Raw genomic sequence first — 21810 nt, 5'->3', positions numbered from 1 at the left:
TTGTGTAATCGCGAAATTGGAAAAAAAAAAAAAAGTTAAAAAAAAATATGTAAAGCATATATATTTTTTTAATCAAAGTTTAAAAAGAGAATTTCTAGTATAATCCAATTAAAATTATAGTGTATGTTAATTACACTAGAGGGATCGTTTATAAATTTAAAAATATGGTATAAAAAATGTCTTTTTTTATAAATTAAAAAATCCTATTTGTGTACCCGAATCGTCTTTAATATTTTAAATATAAAAAAATTGTAATATTTTTTAATTTGGACGGCCAATATAATTACACGATATCCGAGAAGATTATTGATACCCTTTCCTTACTTGTCGAAAGCCAGCACTTAAATAAGTTCTGTCCGTGATTTTATTTAGTTTTGAAGAGGCTCCTGCGATGACTCGAGACCAAGTCAATATGGCTGAGTCTGAGTCATGCTCTATGGTCTGAAATCGGCACGAGAAAAAGCTGGGAAGGAAAGCCACTTTGCTTTTGTATTTATTTTCCTTTTATTGATGGACAAAAAGCTCCATGTCATGCCGTGGCCCACGTGACCGTTGCTTTTTGCTTTTTTGCGTCTCTTTTTCTCAAGTTCTTCGGCTTTTTTTAATATAAGAAGTTTTCAGTTAAAAAGTGCATGGAAGCATTCACTAAAGAGCCTGGAAGCATCACCATCGGCTTACCGGCTTTTTATTACGGGCAAAAGAAGACCTCTCGGCCTTTTAATATCATATCATCTCATGATATGATCCAAGCTCATGAAGATATGAAGCCCACGAAAAGCATCACTAAATTTTTATGCTTACTGAAACATACGAGGTAGGGTGATGAGCCAAACCTGCCTGACTTGTAAGCAAAACAAGGCCAAGGAGGCCATTAACTTCACCTCTTCATGTGTTGGGAGGGGCTCCAACGCACTATTCTTGAGTCTTCTACTACTGAACCAATGCTGTTCAACTCTTTGAACACCAGATAAATCAATTCACGTATTATTCACCAATTTCCCATTCAGCTAATAAGTAGAGAAATAAAAACGTTGAAAAGCAATGTTCAGCTTGAGGTGATGAATTTGCACGTCAATAAGCCAGGCTTTAAAAAGAAAACATGCAGCATGACTAAATCAAGGGGCTCGTTGAAGGACCGCAAACATAAAACTAGCCTGTGAGAGCAGCATTGAGAGCACTATGCACATCAACTCCAATTTGAGCTTCAGCTTTCTCCAAGTCAGTTGAGGCCGAGCTTAGCTTCTGGTTGAACTCTGCGAGACCCTTCTGAACTAGGCTGGAGTCAATTTGATCAAGGGGCGCAGCCTCAACAGCAACTATATCAGCAATCGAGTTGGCATGGATGAATGCAAAGCCACTGCTAACAAAATACTTCTTCACTTCATTTCCTTCATGCACTGATAGCACCCCAGGTTTCAATTCTGTAATTGTTGATACATGTCCTGGAAGAACACCCATCTGCCCAGTTGATGCTGGAATTATGACCATGTCGACCTGAACAAAGATGTCAAGGCAAGTAAGAATTCTGATGGCCAGGAATGTTCATTTAGTTACCTGATTTCAGCTTAAGGACAATAGCCTATCAATATTTTTCATCCTCTCATGCTCAGGCTTTTGAAAATACCCATGGTGGCATCTACACATTGCGCAACCATGTAAGCACACCAAAATCAGGCTGATGTTTTTTTTTTGTTTTTTTTTTTTTTTGTGGTGGACAGCAGGACAGTTCTATTTTTCTAGGTAATTTGTAAACAGCATCTCAAACATGGAACAGGTAACCAAGGGCTGCAATAAGAAACCGATACTACATGGCAGCATTCATTTTCTAGCCAACTTTTCAGACAATAACACAATTAACAATTCCCTCTTCTGCAACAAATAACTTTGTGTACTCTTAACATAGCCAGAAAAGGAAAGGATCCCCTACAGCTAAAAGATGTGGCATAGTGTCGCTATAATAGCAAATAAGAGATGGTCCTATGCAGCAGAGTTGAGTACCCTTTTAGTTTGCAGCTCAGAGAGGTTATCGCCCTCCCCTCTGTGTGTGTGTGCATGGCAAAAACAAGAAAAATGCTTTAATAAAGTTGCTCCTGTGGTCCTACCCACTGAACCAAGTTCAAATTTCAAATTCTCTGTCAAATAAAGGATCAGATGACCAGCTCTTTTCCTCACTAACAGAAAGAATAATTCCTGACAAGCCTAGGGTTGGAAACGGGGTATTTCCCCACCCATTATTGGAATATGAGCAAGGCAGAGTCCTACTTTTCGAATATTACCGTATCTTTATCTGCTATTCAAGGTCAGATGGAAGAATCCAAAAACCAGAAGGCATGTCTTTCAGAGCTGAAGGAAAAGCACAATCTATCATGAACAGGAAATGCACAATCTATCATGAACAGGAAATGATCTCCAAACATACTTAAGCTGCAATTTTGGTTTTCAAATTTTGAAAAGAAAGTAAAATTCAAGCACTCTTTTACCGCTAAGATATAATCTTGGTTGTTTAAAAAAGGAGCAAAAAATAGAAATTATTTATCAATTTGAACTCTATTAAATTTGTCAGGTTTTCAATAGAGGGTGTTTGGGAGTGTAGTAGCGGTTGTTTTTCAAAGTTTTTTTCGCTAGGAAATGCATCAAAATAATATATTTTTTTATTTTTTAAAATTTATTTTTGACATCAGCACATTAAAACAATCTAAAAACATAAAAAAATGATTTTAAGCAAAAAAATTTTTTTTTTTGGGAAGCACGGTTTCTACCTTGTTCCTAAATGAGACCTATGTGCAAAAGGAACTGGAATAAAACAATCATGGAAGAGGACTGAAAAGGAGCTCCATGAGCACCTAGGATTAAAAAGGCAAAAAACACACTCAAAGAAATGATGACAATAATGGCAAGGAGATAAATTAAGATCTAAGGATGACAGGCTTCCTCACAGCAAAAAAGAATTTCGTACAACAAAGTCTATTATTTTTTGTAGGTTCCCAGCAGTGCAATTATAAGCTACAAGAAGAAAAGAGAAGATAAATGCATGCATTAAGCTTGGGAGGCATAAGCTGATGTTCAATGAAAAAGAAAATTGCGTTAACTGACCATAAATATTCATGTGACAATAACAGGTGGAGCAGCAACATGATCGAAACATGCCAAAAATTCCTGCAGAAACATGTATGAAGTATGCACTTGCGTGGATTTTATTCAGAGTTCAGTCAGAAAAATACACAATTAATTTGCCAGTTTTGGTTGCAAACAAAGATTGGAGATCCTAGGAAGATGTAATAGATTATGTAGCTTCAAATCAATCTTCGATGCTTCAAGACAAAACAAACTAAAAAATGAGATCAAAGCACATACAGAAGTGTAAATCACGTGGCCTAGATTCATGTGCTTGGAATATTTGGCCACAAAGTGTCCGGAGAGCATGAAGTAAGATTCAGTTAGTAAGCTTGGAGAATGAAGCAACTGGTCCCAACCAGTTCTTCAACAGTTTGTTTCAAAGCTGATAGAAACACAATAACCTAGCTAGTCATACCCACTGACAATCATTCTGTTTCTTGGGAATGAAAATATTTATTGTTGAGAGTTATCATTAAAGACGCGTCCTCAAGCCTGTCCAAACAATCACAAAATACATTTTCAAGACCAAAGGAGCTCTCCTAAGTATGAGATGATATACATGAAAATACTAATTTTCAAACTTCATAAACTATGGAACATCAGAAATATATCCTTTTCGTGAACTTCTATTGTTGTGTGCAATGTTCCTATCAATTTCAGTTTCAATCCAATCATTATGGCATGGTTCCACTTTTTCAGACATGATAAATAGCAGGATCATTGGCATGCCTTTCCCTAGGACATGATCAACACAAATAGGATGTGAAACACTAGTGAATCTTGTTAGAGTTGATTCTAGGGTGTAACTAAGCTGCAGACGTAATATATCCCATCTTCAACCCAATAATATATCAGCAACGATCAGCAAAAGCAAGAATTTCACAATGCTAAAAGAAATCTTGCAAACCATTGATATCTTAAAAAACAAAATGCACACCCTGCAAGTCCCTAGAGCCATACGAATCTCAGCCTCCTGTATTTTACACCTACACAATGCACTGGTATAAAATCTAGAGCAAACGCTAATCCCCAGTTATCTTATTTTATAAAAAATATTGACTCGATTACTTCAGTAGTAGAATGCTTCGAATCATATCGAGATCCAAACAACCAGAAAATGGGCAATTTCCAAAACCAAAAATGCAGGCTCCACCACATAAACACAAATTCCAAAATGCATCAAATTCACCAGATTTATGAAGAAACCAAGAAAACGGCATGCATCTTTAAGCCCGGATAAGGGGAAAAGGCACCTTATTTTATCATCAACATTCTCTCAATCACTGCAATATAGAAAAATTGCTTCGGATCACATCAAAATCCAACCAGCCACAGATTCCAAAATGCGTCAAAATCACCAAATTTATCAACAACCAAACAAAAAGCACACATTTTTAACCCCGGATGGAAAAAATACGCACCTCTTTACCAGAAATCTCAGAAGCATAAGGAAGTACGAAGTTAACAGTGAGCTTAGAAGGGATAGCAGAAGGAGTAGGAGGCCGAGGTTGCATGAAAGAAAGTGGAGTCTTTGGTGGGTCCAAGTTTGGTGCCACTTTTTTCCACGCCTCCGCAAATGTTGAGTCAATGGTTTGTGCTGCTGGGAGGCCAGTGGAGAAGAGTCGAGCCCGAATGATTCGGGCTAAGATTCCGGTTGTGGCTCGGCGAAACATGGTTGCTGTTCTTGAAGGGTCGCTCGGCTATTGCAAGGTCGGAGTTGAGGGGTGGTGCGGTGGTGTTTTCGTGGGGTTGCAGTGGAAATGAGAGACGGGGTGGTGGGGATAAATTACGGGCTCGGGGTGTTTTGTTGGGCCTGTTTGGTTTTGTTAATTAGTTAACATTCGTTCGTGTGGAATTTTCGCATAGCTTATTTATCCTTATAAAAAATAAATTATATCTTAATTGCATGGTAAAAAGATTCAGTTTTGGATTATAATAACAGTTATGGTTTAAAATATTTTTTATTTAAAAATATATTAAAATAAAGTATTTTTTAAAAAAATTATTGTTGATATCAACACATCAAAATAATTTAAAAACATAAAAAAATATTCATTTTAAGAAAAAAAAAATCAAAATTTTTATAAATACAATTTTAACAACAATAATAGACATGCATGTATTGCACTCATAAGTGCGTAAAAGGTGCTCGCGTTCTTCAAGCGGCGCATGTGATATTTGCTAATTTACCATGTCATTGAAAAAGCTACCATATCCTATTCTCTTTCTATTTGTGCAACGTGTCTTTATTAGTAATCACTTTATGTGTCATTAGATCTTTTTTATTTTTTTCATATTTTTTCTCTTCTAAAAAAAATATAATTTAACCCTCTTAGTTGTTGATATTTCAACTTCAATTATTATTTGTTATTTCTAATTCGTTGTCTTAGTTTTTTTGTATAGGTTTTATTTGTTTTTAATTTTATACTTCAACTATGATTCTCATTCATTGGATTTTTAATTTTTTTCATTAGCTTTTCTATAAAAGTTTTCGTGGGTTTCAAATTCATTATTTAATTCAAATTAATAGTATTGTATTTTTCAATCTAGTCCTTATTATTTTGATTTCTATTTTTTTTCCTCAATCATTTTACAAAAGTTATTATATTGTTTATTTTATTGTTCAATTACAATCTCTTTTTATATGTCAACTCATTACTTTTGAACTTCTCTATACTTGCACTACATTTTATTTTTTAATTTCACTTATTAATTAAATATAAAAATTATTTTGTATTTTAATTTTGACCCTTATTTTTTTAATTGTTATGTTTCTTAAATCCTCCTGTGTAATTTTTTTTAATTCCATCATTAGATATTTAATTGATGAAGAATTCAGATTATGTATTTTGGTTTTAATGGCTTGAGTCACAAGTTTTTTTAATAAAAAAACATATGTTTATTAAAGTTTTTAAGATTATGTGAATTTATTTTAATATGAAAACTAGTTAAAATTTATATTTTAAAATTTTAAAAACTCAGATTTTGATTTATCAATCATAAAAAATGAGTTTATTTTCAAAACCCCTCCGGCTTGAAGGTTGTTTATTTTAGTTTTTTTTTTGTTTTTATTTAAAAGAATCACATTGTCAATAAAAATATATATATTTTAAAAAAACTATGAATAAAAAATGAAATTTTAATTAAAAATTACAGTTATTTTGTTATAAATATCTATTTTAATCATTACATAATTAAATAAAAATAAATTTCAAAATATCGCCCAGGTCGCTTGGCACTGCTATAATCCATTTGATAGCTTCTAGGCCCTGCCAAGCACAGGTTGAATGAATTCCAAGGCCCAGTTTAAAACTACTCTGTATTTCATAAGGCGTTTGGGTTGTCTTGAAATGAAATTAATTTGTCGTAAAACACTCAACAGCCCATCCATGCAATGGATTCAGTTCAGGGGAAAAAATAAGAAAAGAAATGAAGAAAGACCTGCTAGCTAAAAAGAACACAATCATATCGAGTTCCTGTCTTCGTGTCCCAGTTTCTGTCTTCAATGGAAGATCAAAGAAAACCTGAAAAAAACAAGACATCAACAACCTCAAATCTCTTATGGTTCTTTGGCGTATCAACATGTGTAAAACTCCTATTAATGCCATCATACCATAGCACGGATTTTGAGGTCCATAGAAACTGGCTAGCTATAACACATTCACTCCCTCTCGATCAATGGTACATTGACAAAACCAGTCCTTGGACTCTTGATTACCCACCTTTCTTTGCTTATTTTGAATACATCATCTCCTTTTTTGCTCACTTAGTTGACCCAAAAATTGTAGACCTTGAAAAGGGACTCGATTATAAGGCAGAGAGTGTGGTTTTATTTCAGAGATTGAGTGTGATTGTGTGTGATTTAGTTCTTTTATATGGGGTTTATAGATTGAGCAAGAATTTTTCTATGGGGTTTAAAGAGAGAGTTTTGATGTGGGTTTTGGTTGTTTGGTCACCTGGGCTAGTGATTGTAGATCACATGCATTTTCAGTATAATGGGTTCCTGCTAGGGTTGTTGATGATGTCGATTTCGTATTTGATGGAGGGGAGGGATTTGATGGGTGGGTTCATTTTTGCTGTTTTGTTGTGTTTTAAGCATTTGTTTGCTGTGGCCGCTCCTGTTTATTTTGTTTATTTGTTGAGGCATTATTGTTGGAAAGGATTTGTTAAGGGTTTCTGGAGGATTTCGGTTTTGGGAGCTGTTGTTGTTGCTGTTTTTGCTGCTGCTTATGGTCCCTTTGTTTATCTCGGGCAGGTAATTCCTGGTTCCTATGATTCTAGTTCTTGTAAGAATTTAGTCAACACCAGATATTGTTTTTATAGCTGTTTTCATACCCTGGTATAACTGTTAGAGAGAGTGAGAGACTGGTGCAGTTATATTGTTGTTACAATTTTTGTGGTTCTTATGTCACATTTTGTTTGATTGTTTCTTTCTTTCTTTCTTTCCTTTTTTGGTATCTAGGAGACCTAAAGGTTTTATGATCCCAAACCCCACCATCCCATACCCAAGAGCCTTTCACGACTCGAACACAGGACATGCTCAATGAGCTATCTGGGTACCATCAAGCCACAACTTGTGGTGGTGTTTGATTGTATCTTAATGTGAAATCATCATAAATTTTGTTTGTGATCAAACATGGTTGAAGATGAGGATTTGCTAAAAAGACCACTTGCATTTGTTCGTATGTATAAGCACTGAAATGAAGATGGAGTTTATACATCCACTCCACTGTTAGGCTTATTCAATCTGTATTCCTAATGCACACACTTGACAATTACTTGCTTGAGCTATCAGAAGAGATTCTAACAAACTCGGCAAATTTAAACTGCTGTCACTGATGTTTTGAATATGCAGCGACTAGCATCTTGGTGGTAGACACGGTGCTTTTATCAACATATTTAAGTTGTTTCCTGTGTTATTATTGTGCACTCAATTGACTTCTGAACAAGTGATCTTTGTAGGTTTATGGTAAGCAGTTGACAGTCGATAACTAACTGCTGAAAGTCATAAACTATTTCTTGTATTACTTCTGCTATAACTAACTGCTGAAAGTCATAAACTATTTCTTGTATTACTTCTGCTTAGCGTATTCATTATATAACTAATACTTTGCAGATGCAACAAGTCATCAGCCGCATGTTTCCTTTTGGAAGGGGACTTTGCCATGCATACTGGGCCCCAAACTTTTGGGTGTTTTACATCATATTAGATAAAGGGCTTGCTTTCCTACTCAAAAAACTTGGGCTGAACATCCCGGTACCGGCAGCCTCTTTCACTGGTGGGCTAGTAGGGGATTCATCACCATTTGCTATACTGCCTCAGGTAATTTTGCAGAATATTCTTGACGATGGAAACGATGTTGATGTCATTAACCCCAAGTAACATGATGCCATATATCTAGCAAGGTGCTTCATTTCTTAAAATTGATTTGAACAAGTTGGTGGCTCTTATCATTCACGAATCAGCATCAGCTCAGCTATATTGTATAATTGATTCTTGCGTGATTTGGAAAAATATGACCTGGCAATGGAAGAAGCTGACATGCTCCCATCTTCGTCATCCATGGCATGCCTACAGGATGAACAGTTCTGTCGAACATATTTGAATTGATTAAATAATGATTTTATTTACAGTACTAGGAGATTGATTTTAACTCTAGAACATGGTTAATTTGGTTATTTTTCTTATTTTATTTTCTAGCTGCTGCTAGATGTAATTTCATATATCTAAAGTTAATCACATGGCAGGTCACCCCCTTGACTACATTCATTATGGTCCTGCTTGCCTTATCTCCATGTCTTATCAAGGTCTGGAAGAATCCTCAGCCACGATCAGTCGCTAGATGGATAGCTTATGCTTATATGTGTGGCTTTTTGTTTGGGTGGCATGTTCATGAAAAAGCATCACTCCACTTTGTCATCCCTTTGGCAATTGTCGCAGGAAACAGTTTGGAGGATGCAAGGCATTATTTCTTGCTTTCTATAGGTATGCTGAATTGTACATTATTTTCAAAACTTTCTAAATAAACATGGTCATGGTAGCAATAATTATATGAGAGATTTGAGGCAATTGTGGTAGAATTGGGTTTGGAAATTTAAGCAGTTATATGGGATTTTTTTTTGGATTGAATTCCAAACTTCTGTATGTACTGGAAAGGTTGAATTCCCATACCCTGTAAACCCATTGTCCAAACCCCAAAACATCACACTTGCTTGTGCAGGCATATTTCGTTGCACTTAGGTAAATTCCTCTAGCTTCTCCTGTTTTAGAGGATATGTTTGTTGTTTGGTTTTTGTTTGCTCAGATTATTTGCTAAGAGCAGCCAATACAAGATGAAAATGAGAAGGCTTCCGCAAGAACAAATCCTGAACAAGCATGAAATCTAATTCTGTTTGTGTTGTTTGTCAGTGTTGTAATTGCAGAAAGACCTTTTTTTTAACAGACTAAATGCATTTTTGAACGGGCTAACTGACTAAATCAAGGGAAATTAATTTTGAGCATGAGAAAATGCGAGCATGAAGCAGGGTCAGCCAAATTTAGAGTGGTTTCAATTTCAATTGCAATTGTCGGTTCGTGCTTTCCGTTTTTATGTACTGATTCCGTTCATGCTTCTTTATGTCTAATGCAGTGTCTTGCTACTCGTTGTTTCCCCTTCTATATGAAGCCCAAGAGTATCCAATCAAAGTGCTGTTGCTGCTGTTACATTCAGTTCTGATGTGGCAGAACTTTTCTGCACTATTCACCAAGGATGCAACAGCCAGAGCAGTAGTTTCAGCAAAGAAAACAGACAGACAGGTGGGTTTGAAGGGAAGTTCCAGTGATGCTGTCGAAAAAGGAGGATTCCATATCGGATGGATTGGAAGGTGTTACCTGTTTGGTCTGCTGGTTGTTGAGATTTGGGGTCAGTTTCTGCACCCTTACCTTCTCGGAGATGAGCTTCCTTTTGTACCACTTCTATTAATTTCTATATACTGTGCACTGGAAATTATGTACTCATGGATATGGCAGCTAAGACAGATTATGGCGTCCACCTGACTCATGATCCCTCAAGTAGACAGCAAGTTTTGTGACTTAACACTTCAGTGTTTCTATTAGAAAACTTGCATCGTGTTGGAATGTATACTAACTTTGACTAGCGTAGAGTCTCTCAAGGTTACCCTGTTTCTCGTTGACTCGGAGCCTGTGTCGGTATTTGTACAATGTGGTTTGAAAAATTTTAGGCACGGTTCAATATTTTTTAAATATTTTTTTTAATTTAAATTAATATTTTTTAATGTTTGTTATTGTTTAAATGTGCTAGTATTATAAATAAAAAAAATATTTTAAAATAAAAAATACTTTAAAAATTATTATTCACTGTAATTACAAACACTACCTTAAACTTGTAGAGGGAGGTTGCCGGATGATTTCATGGGATTTTGTAAAATGTTAGAGCATGATAAGCTCAAGCTTTTTAACTTAGTTTTTAGGATAACATTTGGTTACTATATCTCAAGATAAAAAGACAGATGGTTGAGATGGAGGGTATATATTATGATTTTTTTTTTGTTTTAAAATGACAAAATTTACTTTAAAATCATTTTAAAGACATTTATTTTATATTATTAATTTATTTTTTCAACCAAATATATTTATATTGCTTTAACATTTATTAACAAAAAATAAGTCGTGTTGTGTTTAATGTTAGGGATTCATAGTTTAAAAACCCTATTTAAGGGTTGACCCGAAGCTAAAGTCGAGTCATGAATTGTGTTAATCATTGACCTATATCAACACAATGATACAAAATGATTATTATCATAGTTTTAAAACTCAACTCCAGAATGATCTATGATAAGGCTTAAGCCATGGGACAGAATGGTTAACTTGGGTTGATCTAAAACAAAATAAGAATAAACTAATTATTATTATAACTTTAAAAATTAGCTTGAAGGTTAACTTGAAGTAATGCCTGAGTTCCTGAAAAAACATAAGAAAAGAACGGATTTTTGACCCGTTTTTTATCTTGGATCGACTGGGTTATGGGTTGACTTTAATTTTTACCGTGTCAAGTTAGGTTAGTCATTTCTTTATTTTTTTTAAAACTTAGAACGATCTAGATCTTAGGTTGGCCGAGTTATATCTAATGTTTAGCAAACAGAGAATAATTATTTGTCTAGTTCTATCAAATCTAGCCATATCCAATCTAATTCAATCAATATTATCCAACATACTAAACACTATCTTATAACTTTAAACGTACAATTATCATCTTATATGTAATTCATGCATTGTTAATTTAAAAATGTATTATTTGATAACATAGTCAAACTCAAACTTGATACATGACTGATTTTTCACCCTAAGTCTAAAAAAATCAATCTATAGTTGATTGGATCAATCTAACTGATCAACTCATGTTTGGTTAATTCAATGTATTAATTCATAACCTAATCAAAATTTATTGATTTTTTAAAATTTTTTTATATAAAATAATATTATTTTATTGATCCATACCAATTTGAGTTAAATCAGAGTTAAACCCGTTAACCGGTGAACTGAATTTTTGGTTTGGTAACTCAATCTGATTTAAAAAATTATGCAACAACAAAGACAAAAGTAAAAAAAAATAAATCCTCTTTCATGGGCTGGATTTGGATGATCTAACATTGACAAGAAAAGAATCCCTAAACCCATATTCCAAGAGAAGCCCATAACGAACATCGCTCAAGTATAAAACACTACAACTAGGAATCCCATTATAGCCGCTAGGGTTTTCTTTCTTCTTCTCTTCGCAGCAGCAGCAGCAGCAGCAGCAGACATCTCTCAACAAGCACCGCCATGGCTGAGCAGGTACACTTTCTCTCTCTGATCTTGCTTGCTTTTTCTCATGAACTCAAACGATGCGTCCTTCAAATCTGGTATCGATCTGATTTGTTTATGTTCTTTTTTCTGTAGACGGAGAAGGCATTTTTAAAGCAGCCTAAGGTTTTCCTTAGGTAATATAAAGCAGTACTGCTTGTTATTACCATGCTTGTGATGGTGTTACTTCTTTGTGTTTGTTTGTTTTAATGATGTTTTTGTTGTTTAGCTCGAAGAAAACTGGAAAGGGAAAGAGGCCTGGCAAGGGAGGAAACAGGTTCTGGAAAAGCATTGGGTTGGGTTTCAAGACACCCAGAGATGCCATTGAAGGTTTGCTCCTCTATCACTTTACTCGCATCCTGGTTGTTTAATGTTATGTGTGTTTTTGTGGAGACATTTAAATGCTCCTTTTTGTGTGTTTTATGAGCCTCTGTTATATTTTGATCCGATTTCTTTTTTGGTTTGAAAATGTCGAAGTTGTCTTGTTTTTGCGAGATTTTGCTGTATTCTTTTTAATATCTGGAAGAGGTTTTTCTGTTAAGCTCAAGAAAACTTGATTTGCAGTTACTTTTGTTAGTTTAGAACCCTGCCAATGTTGTCTGCTCTATAGGGTTGCTTGGACCCGCAGTGTGCCACTGGATTTCTACTGCTTAGTTTATTTGATTAAGCTGTCTATGCTTGCGGTGCTGCTGAGCAATTTGTTGGCAGAATCTCTATTCGTTCCTAATTTTAGTAGGAATACAGTAGCACAAAGCATCTCTTTTGGAATCTTGTTTTAATTCACCTATAAATCAGTTCGCTGGTATTTGTTTTTCTCTTTGATTCATGATTGTTCCGAGTGATTGTTGTAATCGTTTTTAAAAATTCATCATCATATATATATTGCTTTTTAGCTGGAATCTGATTGTTGAATAGCCGATGGAGTGGTAGCTGCAATATTTTTTCGTTGCGTACTGGCGTGTGTTAAATACACACACACACACACTCTTTTGTAAATGGTTTAATGATAGGGTGATTTGCTTTGCATCCTTTGATGTGGTTTGAAGTGTCCTGGCCTTGGACAGCTCAAGGTTATTTATCCTCTATCTCGAAGTTTTTATTTAGTTGCTAGTTAGCTGTCTGCCTGATGTGTGCTTCAATTAATTGATCATGTTGATATTGTATATTTGAAATTGCTAGTGGCTTGTATGCTAAGCAGGAGAATGTGCTGATCTTGCACTTTATTGCCATTGTACGCGCATAACACAGTTTAATGATTGAGGTTGTATATTATTTCAGGAACTTACATTGATAAGAAATGCCCATTCACTGGGACAGTTTCTATCAGAGGACGTATCTTGTCTGGTACTTGCCATAGTGCAAAAATGAACAGGACCATTATCGTGAGGAGGAACTACCTTCACTGGGTCAAAAAATACCAGAGGCAAGCACTAGCTTGTTTATTCAATTTTCCAGCCACTGTTTCATCTTGTTTTTTTCTCGATAAAATGGCAACAAGTCATCCTCTCTTTCTGAATGCTAAGTTATATTTGTTGTCTCGCTGCTATCCATCAGATATGAGAAGAGGCACTCAAACATCCCAGCACACATCTCCCCATGCTTCCGTGTCAGAGAAGGAGACTATGTCATCATTGGTCAATGCAGGTCTGTATTCGGCAGTATTCTTCTGTTTCAAATCCAATTATTTTTCATCACACTTGCAAAATCTGATGAAATATATTTGTTTTTTATTTATTTTGCAGGCCATTATCAAAGACAGTGAGGTTCAATGTGTTGAAGGTAATTCCAGCAGGATCTTCTGGCGGTGCAAAGAAAGTTTTTACAGGCATGTAAGAGGTCTGATTCTCAAATGATGTGATGCTGCCAGAGATTCATATACCTATAGGCGATCTTGGATGTTTGATCAGCCTTCACATATTAAATGGACGGATCCTTTTGTTTTCCTTGTATCCTAGATTTTGGTCTGTTTCTGTTACTATCAAGGATGATCTAGATTGAAATTTTGAGGATATTAATTGCTTTATTTTGCTGGGTGTTATGTTATTTCTGATTTTCGTCAGTAATATTCATCCTTTCCAAATCTCTTCCACCGAGAGTTTTCTCTTGTCTGGAACAAGTTTTTTATGGCTCCTTTTCCTAATCCTTGTCTGTTCCGCCATTTATCATGATCATTGTGCATGCTGGCATATGTGCTACGCCATTGCAGGTGAAAAATCCCCTTTGAGTTCGTGCCTTGTTTTGATAACCAGTCTCTTTTATCTGTTTTCATTGATTCTGGCCCACGGATAATTGCTTCTAAAATAAGGAATTTTGGTCAGTAAGAAATTTCCATGCAGATGTTTTCGGTTTTCCGTATGTTTTACGTCTAACACGACCCACAATTTGATTTATGCTTGATGATGCATATGACTGCTTGAAAGCTTGAACGTGTTTTCAGATCTTGGAAGGTACAGAGGTTGCCAAAACCCAAAGATATATATGAAGTCTTCATCTACAGTAAGATTTGACCAAATAAGTCACTGGTCCTACTGTAAAATACCAACCCCGCTTCATCTACGTCCTGGAAGACTTCTTCAATCTCACATCTCCACCTTCGATTGTTCACCCACTTAATCTTGGCCGTTCATCTCTACCGCCATAGCTCGTAATTGAACGGAAAGTACTGCTACTAATTAAAAAAAAAAATACTGAAGCCCGTGACTACATCACCATATAGCCACACTCGATAGCACTATTATATGTATTGGGTATTTGTTTTCAAAAAAGTTATTTTTAGGTGTTTTTTTTTTTAATTATGATTTGTAATTTTATCTTGATTTTAATTTTTAATATTAGATTTAGATTTGTTGGAGTTTTTTAATATATTTTTTTTCATTTTTTTTTATTAATTTATCATGATCTAAGTTGCCAAAGTTAATTTGCGTTTTTCAAGCTGTTGTTATTTAATTTTATTTTTTTTATATCAAGTTAATTAAAAATTAATATTTATAATTTATTTTAATTTGTTTTAAAATTATTCTGAGTTTTAAATTTGATAAATTAAATTAAATTAATTAAATATATTATTATTTTAATATTTAAAAATAAATATCATTTAATATATTATCATATCAATATTTAAAAAAATATTATTTAACATGCATTATATTTTAAGTTTATTGCTTTTTTTATTAGTTTTTTCTTAACAGTGCCTGATATTTTTCTTACATTAAAATAAAATTTATCCAATTCTTAGCGCACGAGCCAATAATCCAATGCAGTACTGTAGATTGAAAAATCTGCGATCTCCTGTTCTTTTCAGTAATTGTCAACTTGACTTGTCCCGCAGGTTAAGAATCTAATTTTTTAAATATGATTTACGTTAAGTTTTTAGTTTAATTAAATTATTGATATGGTAAATCTTAGTTAATCTATTCATTTTTAGTAAATTGATTGAATCTGTCAAAACCTATTAAAAAATAATTATTTCTTCAGATCAATTCCTATATCCAGTTTTACAAACATGAAATTGCTGGTTGAAAATTTGACAGCAAAAACGCAAAAACACTTTATATATATATATATATATTAAAATAATTAAAAAATATTAAATAAATAAGTTTTTAAAATAAATATATTTTTAAAACACTTTCGAACATAATTAATCTAAGGAAACCAGGGCGAGAGTGCTCCACTGCTACTTCAAATTCAAGCTAGAGCAAGCTTCGTGGAAATCCAAGCTATGACGGGTCCCGCTTAAATTTTCCCAAATGTTACTGGTTGGAGCTCGACCGTTCAGCGGGCCCATTTGCTTACGTGTACGCCCCTAGATTCCACCGAGTAGTTTTTAGTGACATGGTAAAAAGGCAAAGACAACTACTTTTTTGTTTCTTTTGTTCTTGGTAAAGACTTGTGCTTTCTTCTCTGTTGCTTCCTTCCCCTGCTGCATAAATTCTCTTTCCGCCCTTGCTGTGTGTTCTCTCTCAAGAAAAATTACATATGGGTTCAAGTAAGAGCAGTTTAAATGGGTCAGGTTCAGATTCAGGGTCAGGGACTAACAGGTTCAAGCGCAGAGCCCTTGCTTCTCTCTTTTGTGGTGGTTCTGTTTCTCGAGCTCCTATTGAGGTTCTTTAACATCATCTCTCTCCTTCTCTTTAGATTTCTTTTTATGAATCCATCCATCAACTTGAAGTTATTTAATTTAAGTTTAGTACTAACGAATTCTTTCTGATCAATTAGCTGACTGATGGAAATAATTTAGCATTAATGGTTTTGTTTTTAATGGGATTATCTTTAGTTATTAGTTCTTTTCTTTGGTTGCTTAGAACATGTTAGAATAAAGTGAAAAACAACGAATGGAAGGAAAAGATAGAATCTTGAAATGGGTCTTCGATGTTTTCTCTTCTATTTTTCTTCTTTTTTTTGGGTTGGATGCAAATGTTTTGAAGTCAATATCTCACGAACGTGAAGTTCACTTAACTTATATTACAAGTAATTTTCTACTGTATCGTGACAATTTCTGGTTGCAAGTTACGATTATTCGATGAATTTATAAGTTGATTACGGCGGTTGAGATGTTTTCTTCTAGAAATGCATTAAAACACTATTTTTTAATTTTTTAAAAATTATTTTTCATAATAGTATATCAAAATGATAAAAAAACATAAAAACAACTAATTTTAAGAATAGTTTTTTCAATTTTTTTAGAAACTTTATTTGGAAAGCAATTCTAAACGGCCCTGAGTTATTCTTATATATTTGTGCTTGGTTATATCAACAACAAAGACTAAATCCCAAATCAGTTGCGGTCGGTGATATGGATCCTTTTGTGCCATTCATTTGCTGGGTTACGGTAAAACAAGGGAGAAAACAAAAAAACTATCTTGGAAATCAAAAATTGACTGAAGTATCTTGTAATGGAGTAATTCTGAGACTGATTTTGACTTTCAGACGGGTGATCATGTAGATGAATCATTGACAGGATCTCTTGAAAATCTAGCTGCTTGTCATGATGTGTCAGCGAGCTCTAAGCAGGCCTCATTTTCTAACCTTGGTTCGGAAACTGGGTTAAGTAGTTCCAGTGTTGAAAGTGGGGACTTATCTCGAAGTAGTAATGGTAAGGTTGAGGATAGTCCTGCTTCTAAGAATAGCGAGTTACAATCTCAGCAGTCAAATGTCCATGACAGTCTTATGGAAGCTCATGCATCTAGTGCTTCTGTAAAAGAACAGACACCAACAGCATCTGTCTCTGATGTTACAACGGTGGCAGGTGTTGTAGGTCCGGATTCTGAGAATCTAGATTCGAATGAGTCGTCTGTTTCAGATGCAAGTATTGATTTCTCCAATACAAATTCTGTTATTCCTGCTTCCTTAGTACCTCCACAACCACTTTCAGAATTTGTTTCATCTGATGGGGAACAAGAAGCGAGGGCTGCGAGATTGGTTGTTGTTGATGTGGTGAGCCTACAATCCAACATTTTCTCAAGTAGCTTTGCAGAAATTAGTAATCGTGAGGCAAGAAGGAATAGTAGAAGGATGTTTTGGGATGCTTTTTCTAGAAGCAGTTTGAGAAGGAATGGAGGTTCCCAAACCTTAGTTCTTACAACTAGTCATGCTGATGATCTAGGATCTCATGACAGATGGCTCCTTGATTTTAGCGGCGATCTACATTTCGATGGAGTTGGTCGTGGATCTAGATATCCTAGCACTAGAAGTCGACGCAGGAGTGAACGGCCGTGGCAATCAAGATATGAGGTAACAGTTTATACATTTCCTTCTGATGCAATCTGTTTATGGGATAAATTGTCAAAAGACCTTTGAAAGTTTTTTATGTACAGAAAACTTATTTGATCATATAATCAACAATTCATCAAACTGGAGGTTCTTTGACACATGCAATTCATTTTGATTTAGAATTCTTGTTACTATTTTTACCTGGTTATGCTTCGCAGATTAATATTTCCTGTTTATTGTTTTTTGATTACATTTCATTCATTATGCAGAGAGAAAGATTTCATGATGTGCATGATGAACTAGGTTGGGAAGCTTCCTTGTGCCCAGCTGGCCTTCATCGTAATGGTACATGTTTATGTGAACCCTCTTCTGAGGCTGAGTCGTCTACCAGCCATGCAAATATTTCCCAAATAATTCTGTTGACAGATGCACTTTTTGAGGTAAATAGATTTCTTTTACGGTGACTATTTTTGAGGCACTCCGCTAGTTCTATGCCTTGAGAAGTGTCAACAGATTGCACTAGTCCAAATTACATCCTTTAGCTTTCGTATGTTTTTCTTTATTGAAAGCATTGATACGCATAAACTTAAATGATTCCTTCATGTTAACTACAATCTACTTTCTAAAAAACCTTTACAACTGTGTTAACTCATCAGGTACAATATGTAGAGACTTGTTAAGTGGAATGGGCATGGGATTTGTAACAGTTGTCGTCTTATGTGAAGCATGTTCATAAGCATCACATATGCAGAATCGTCCTATAGTCTTACTTCTCATGGTTTTCTTATCGTGTTTGTTTTGTAGGTTTTAGAGGAAATTCATCGCCATCACCTATCCCTTTCACCTTCTATGCTCTCTCTTCCTGCTCCTGAAGCTGTTGTAAATTCGTTACCTCTGAAGAATTATCAAAAGTCTCATGGAACTGAGAATGTGGCACAGCATGAACAACAGTAAGTGAAAATCTTATAAAATAATACAATACTAACATTAGCAATAACTTCTGCTTGAAAAGAGAAGAATAATAAATGACACAAGGCAAGTAATTTACTAACCAGAATAAATAAAGAAAACCTTTAGGGAGTAGATGTTTTTGTTACTTCCTAAAAGGGATGCGTGTAGTCTTGTGGCTAACACATTATGTATGTAAAATGTCCTGTATAGCTGTGCGAAATTGTACAAGGAGTCATCTTCGTGCTTGGTCACAGAGTAGTACACGAAATATCCATTGATACCATGGCTTCTTGTACCTGCCTGCAACATGCTCTCTCCCCGCATTTGTACTTGCTTACCGAATCTACTTTTACATGTGGTGAGGTGGTGATAAAATTCTGACCATGTGAACCGTGGTACTGGATCATGCTAGCCTACAATTTTTGTTCCTTTTAACTTGATTCAAAATGGGAAAGCGAAAAATGTAGATAAAAAAGGAAAAAAAAATTAATTTGAAGAAAAATAATATATATATATATATATATGTATATTTTTAAAATTTATTTTTGATATTAGTACATAAAAACAATTCAAAAGCATAAAAAAAATTTAAATTTTTTTTAAAGCTCTGGTTCAACCAGAGGCTAAACACCGCCCTTAATTCCACTCATAAATCAAGGACTTGAAATCATTTATCTACTGTTCATTTATGATTCTGAATAAATCTGTATGGCCAGCATGCATTCTACTGTTCACAGCAGTATTCATTTTCCCTTCAAACGCCTTGTGAACTGAATTCATGTTCTCTCTAGTTAATCCTGACCAGTATCGGAAAAAAATATTTACAGGTGTCACATTTGCCTGGTTGATTATGAGGAAGGAGATAAAATTCGAGTCCTCCCATGTTCTCATGAATTTCACATGGCATGTGTTGACAAATGGCTCAAGGATATACATGGGTAATCTATCACTACCATGCTTGTTGTTTTAGATGACTTGGGCTGATTACGAGCTGAGTTCTAATTTCTTTTTGTTCTTATGTTCGTTTTCAGTGTTTGCCCTCTCTGCAGAGATGATGTTTGCAAGGGTACGGCTGAAAGTTCGGCCTCAAACCCAGAGAGCACGTCACCTTGATGCATATATATATATAAAGACTTGTAAATAAGGCAAAGTTCTTCCTGAAATGGTTTGAGGTCTTTCCACAAGACCACAGGACAAGGTTACATGTTAGGAATTTTAATTTTCTTCTTTATGATATCCTACGCTTTAAGCTTTTCAACTAAAGTTTAGCTTGCAGTATAATCATTTGCTGTCAACAGTTGTAGAAATCTTATATTATCAAATGGCCATGAATAAGGTTATGGAAAGCAGAGGACATGGAATGAGATTTTGATATGTCTGAGCCCCCAGCTTTTGTTTTTCCTAGTAACATCATCCTGCCTACTCTTTTTATGGCTCTAGCTAGCTAGTAACTCGTGCATTTATTTTCTTTCCTGTCACCGAACAATTATTGTACCAAAAAGTTCATCTTTATTACCAATACCAGCAAGGCACCAACCTTGCGAATGACATTGAGTTGGTCAATCCGTTAGCGGCATATGGCTTGTAGAAACTGGATGGGGTATTCCTGTAAATGCTCACTGCCCAGATAGTTAACAGTTGTTAGGTTGAATCTTGTAAAGTAGACTAGTCTAGGAGAAGCTTTGATGAAGAAAAAGCTGGGAGTAGGAATTTCCATTTAGTTAATTTTGGGAAATATGTGACTTTTGGATCTTAGCCGAAAGGTCAATACAAGTTTTGCAACATACTAGCGTGCTGCAAGCTGCTTTGACTATTTTAGGCCCTTCGATTCCCAAACTACGTTCGAGGGCATTTGTGATTCTGTTTGACTCATCCATCTGGGTTTCTTCTTGGTCATGCTTTGCCTGCCTTCATGGACCATGAGCATCCACATAAGAATCAAAAGCTACAGCTTGTATCCTTAACTCATGGGGCCTACATTCAATAAGTTTTTTGGGCAGGCATCCATAGAGTGCAGGTGAAGCAAAGTGAGGAGCAGTAATTGTGCCTGAGAGGGTCACTGTTCTTAAAATCTGTCGGTGTTGTTATGTCTGCTTAACCATTTCTTTTTGTAAATGAAAAAAGGAGGAGAAAAACACTCGGTTAGAGAACTGGGAGAGGATGGTTCACCTCATCCTCCAACATAAATGAGGTTGGTTGCAAGTTTCAATTTAAGAGTAAAATGTTCTGCTGGACTGCAGGGAACAGTCCACCTGATACCACTTCCTATTATACGAACCAACATGTATGCATTCATGTATGTAGGTATGTACTCCTATAATATGCTTGGTTTAGGAAGCAAGGTCTGAAGGAATGGATGAACTGCCCTCAAATTTTTTTATGCTTGTATAGGCATGTCAGCATGTCATCTGCTGTACTTGTCATGACAGAAATTCACCTTCCTGTAGAACTTGAGAAGAATCAGCCAAATTCACCAGCTTCTTTACTTTCTTGGGAATTTCTCTTTTACATCAACAAAAGTAAATAAGAACTCGGTTTTTCCCTTCTAGAATCCTGTATTATCTAAATATTTCAGCTTTGCAGGTCCAGATGATAAATACATGTCCTTTTACACATAATCTCTTCTCTATTTGCGGCTGGGGGTTTACCTAAGCGTCTTAAGTTTCGTGGGACATCCTCATTGTGCATAAGAACAGATAGCAAAGCTAAGATACGAGAGCTCCACATTTAGCTGAGCTAATCCATTAATGCAGTGGCAATGTTAGGTGAGAAAAACTCCACGGCCATTCCCATTGTCATCTATCTAGACTCTGATGATAAAATAACACACGCCCACCATCACTTTTTATGCCCTAACACCCACTCTGTTTTTCTCACCTGCGAAAAACAGGAAATACTTGAGAGCTTATCTGTTTTTACTCGGGTACATGGTAATTACGACCAAGACCTATCATTCCAGCATCGTCAGTCAAATAATTGGATCAAAAGCTCTTCCTTGTTTGACATGCAAATCCCGAACGTGCTTTGTCTTCTTCCATGTTTTTAGGCAGGGAGACGAAGAAAAAAACATTTCATCACAGCCTTGTGCACCCAGTTTATATATTCTGATGGTAACAGCCTTGTCAGATGAAGCACTGCTCTGTTTGTTTTTGTTATCAGAAGCATGCCAAGAGTATGGATGAAGCAAC

The 21810-nt window shown here is 35.2% G+C and overlaps 4 protein-coding genes across 5 annotated transcripts; 3 read left to right on the top strand and 1 right to left on the bottom strand.

The window, feature by feature from the left end:
- Window positions 1-968: 968 nt before the first annotated feature.
- On the bottom strand, window positions 969-4935 carry LOC133682830 (ATP synthase subunit delta', mitochondrial-like). The gene is made up of 2 exons (XM_062106360.1): window positions 4539-4935; window positions 969-1494 (listed from the first exon to the last, which is right to left on the bottom strand). Exons 1-2 carry the CDS (start codon window positions 4788-4790, stop codon window positions 1150-1152), a joined length of 597 nt encoding a protein of 198 aa, XP_061962344.1. The 5' UTR covers window positions 4791-4935; the 3' UTR covers window positions 969-1149.
- A 1544-nt stretch (window positions 4936-6479) lies between these two features.
- On the top strand, window positions 6480-10392 carry LOC133681768 (probable dolichyl pyrophosphate Glc1Man9GlcNAc2 alpha-1,3-glucosyltransferase). The gene is made up of 4 exons (XM_062104899.1): window positions 6480-7372; window positions 8234-8440; window positions 8866-9103; window positions 9747-10392. Exons 1-4 carry the CDS (start codon window positions 6623-6625, stop codon window positions 10151-10153), a joined length of 1602 nt encoding a protein of 533 aa, XP_061960883.1. The 5' UTR covers window positions 6480-6622; the 3' UTR covers window positions 10154-10392.
- A 1400-nt stretch (window positions 10393-11792) lies between these two features.
- LOC133681604 (small ribosomal subunit protein uS17) lies at window positions 11793-13982 on the top strand. The gene is made up of 6 exons (XM_062104693.1): window positions 11793-11950; window positions 12056-12096; window positions 12189-12289; window positions 13238-13382; window positions 13514-13603; window positions 13702-13982. The coding sequence occupies exons 1-6, from the start codon at window positions 11939-11941 to the stop codon at window positions 13790-13792; spliced, it is 480 nt and encodes a 159-aa protein (XP_061960677.1). The 5' UTR covers window positions 11793-11938; the 3' UTR covers window positions 13793-13982.
- A 1838-nt stretch (window positions 13983-15820) lies between these two features.
- LOC133682524 (uncharacterized) lies at window positions 15821-19996 on the top strand. Of its 2 annotated transcripts, none has more exons than XR_009836700.1 (6): window positions 15821-16063; window positions 16889-17692; window positions 17941-18111; window positions 18476-18621; window positions 18833-18980; window positions 19450-19560. XR_009836700.1 is itself a non-coding variant. In XM_062105890.1 (6 exons), the coding sequence occupies exons 1-6, from the start codon at window positions 15938-15940 to the stop codon at window positions 19733-19735; spliced, it is 1440 nt and encodes a 479-aa protein (XP_061961874.1). In that variant the 5' UTR covers window positions 15822-15937; the 3' UTR covers window positions 19736-19996. The 2 variants fall into 2 exon arrangements, 1 of the variants encoding a protein (XP_061961874.1); XM_062105890.1 differs by lacking the exon at window positions 18833-18980 and adding an exon at window positions 19654-19996 and having other exon boundaries at window positions 15822-16063.
- The last annotated feature ends 1814 nt before the right edge of the window (window positions 19997-21810 follow it).

Source organism: Populus nigra, chromosome 2 (genome assembly GCF_951802175.1).
Source record: "Populus nigra chromosome 2, ddPopNigr1.1, whole genome shotgun sequence".
NCBI lineage: Eukaryota > Viridiplantae > Streptophyta > Magnoliopsida > Malpighiales > Salicaceae > Populus > Populus nigra.
This window is presented reverse-complemented; position numbering and strand designations above follow the sequence as displayed.

What these genes read in the sequence shown, in the direction of transcription:
- LOC133682830 (XM_062106360.1), bottom strand. Translation starts at nt 4,790, where the DNA reads ATGTTTCGCCGAGCCACAACCGGAATCTTAGCCCGAATCATTCGGGCT. An exon ending in CTGAGATTTCTGGTAAAGAG is followed by an intron (nt 1,495 to 4,538) that starts GTGCGTATTTTT and finishes ATCTTTGTTCAG; the next exon opens with GTCGACATGGTCATAATTCC.
- LOC133681604 (XM_062104693.1), top strand. An exon ending in CAGCCTAAGGTTTTCCTTAG is followed by an intron (nt 12,097 to 12,188) that starts GTAATATAAAGC and finishes TTTGTTGTTTAG; the next exon opens with CTCGAAGAAAACTGGAAAGG. An exon ending in TGGGTCAAAAAATACCAGAG is followed by an intron (nt 13,383 to 13,513) that starts GCAAGCACTAGC and finishes GCTATCCATCAG; the next exon opens with ATATGAGAAGAGGCACTCAA.
- LOC133681768 (XM_062104899.1), top strand. Translation starts at nt 6,623, where the DNA reads ATGGAAGATCAAAGAAAACCTGAAAAAAACAAGACATCAACAACCTCA. An exon ending in CCTTTGTTTATCTCGGGCAG is followed by an intron (nt 7,373 to 8,233) that starts GTAATTCCTGGT and finishes AATACTTTGCAG; the next exon opens with ATGCAACAAGTCATCAGCCG. An exon ending in CATTTGCTATACTGCCTCAG is followed by an intron (nt 8,441 to 8,865) that starts GTAATTTTGCAG and finishes ATCACATGGCAG; the next exon opens with GTCACCCCCTTGACTACATT.
- LOC133682524 (XM_062105890.1), top strand. Translation starts at nt 15,938, where the DNA reads ATGGGTTCAAGTAAGAGCAGTTTAAATGGGTCAGGTTCAGATTCAGGG. An exon ending in TTTCTCGAGCTCCTATTGAG is followed by an intron (nt 16,064 to 16,888) that starts GTTCTTTAACAT and finishes TTTGACTTTCAG; the next exon opens with ACGGGTGATCATGTAGATGA. An exon ending in TGACAGATGCACTTTTTGAG is followed by an intron (nt 18,112 to 18,475) that starts GTAAATAGATTT and finishes TTTGTTTTGTAG; the next exon opens with GTTTTAGAGGAAATTCATCG.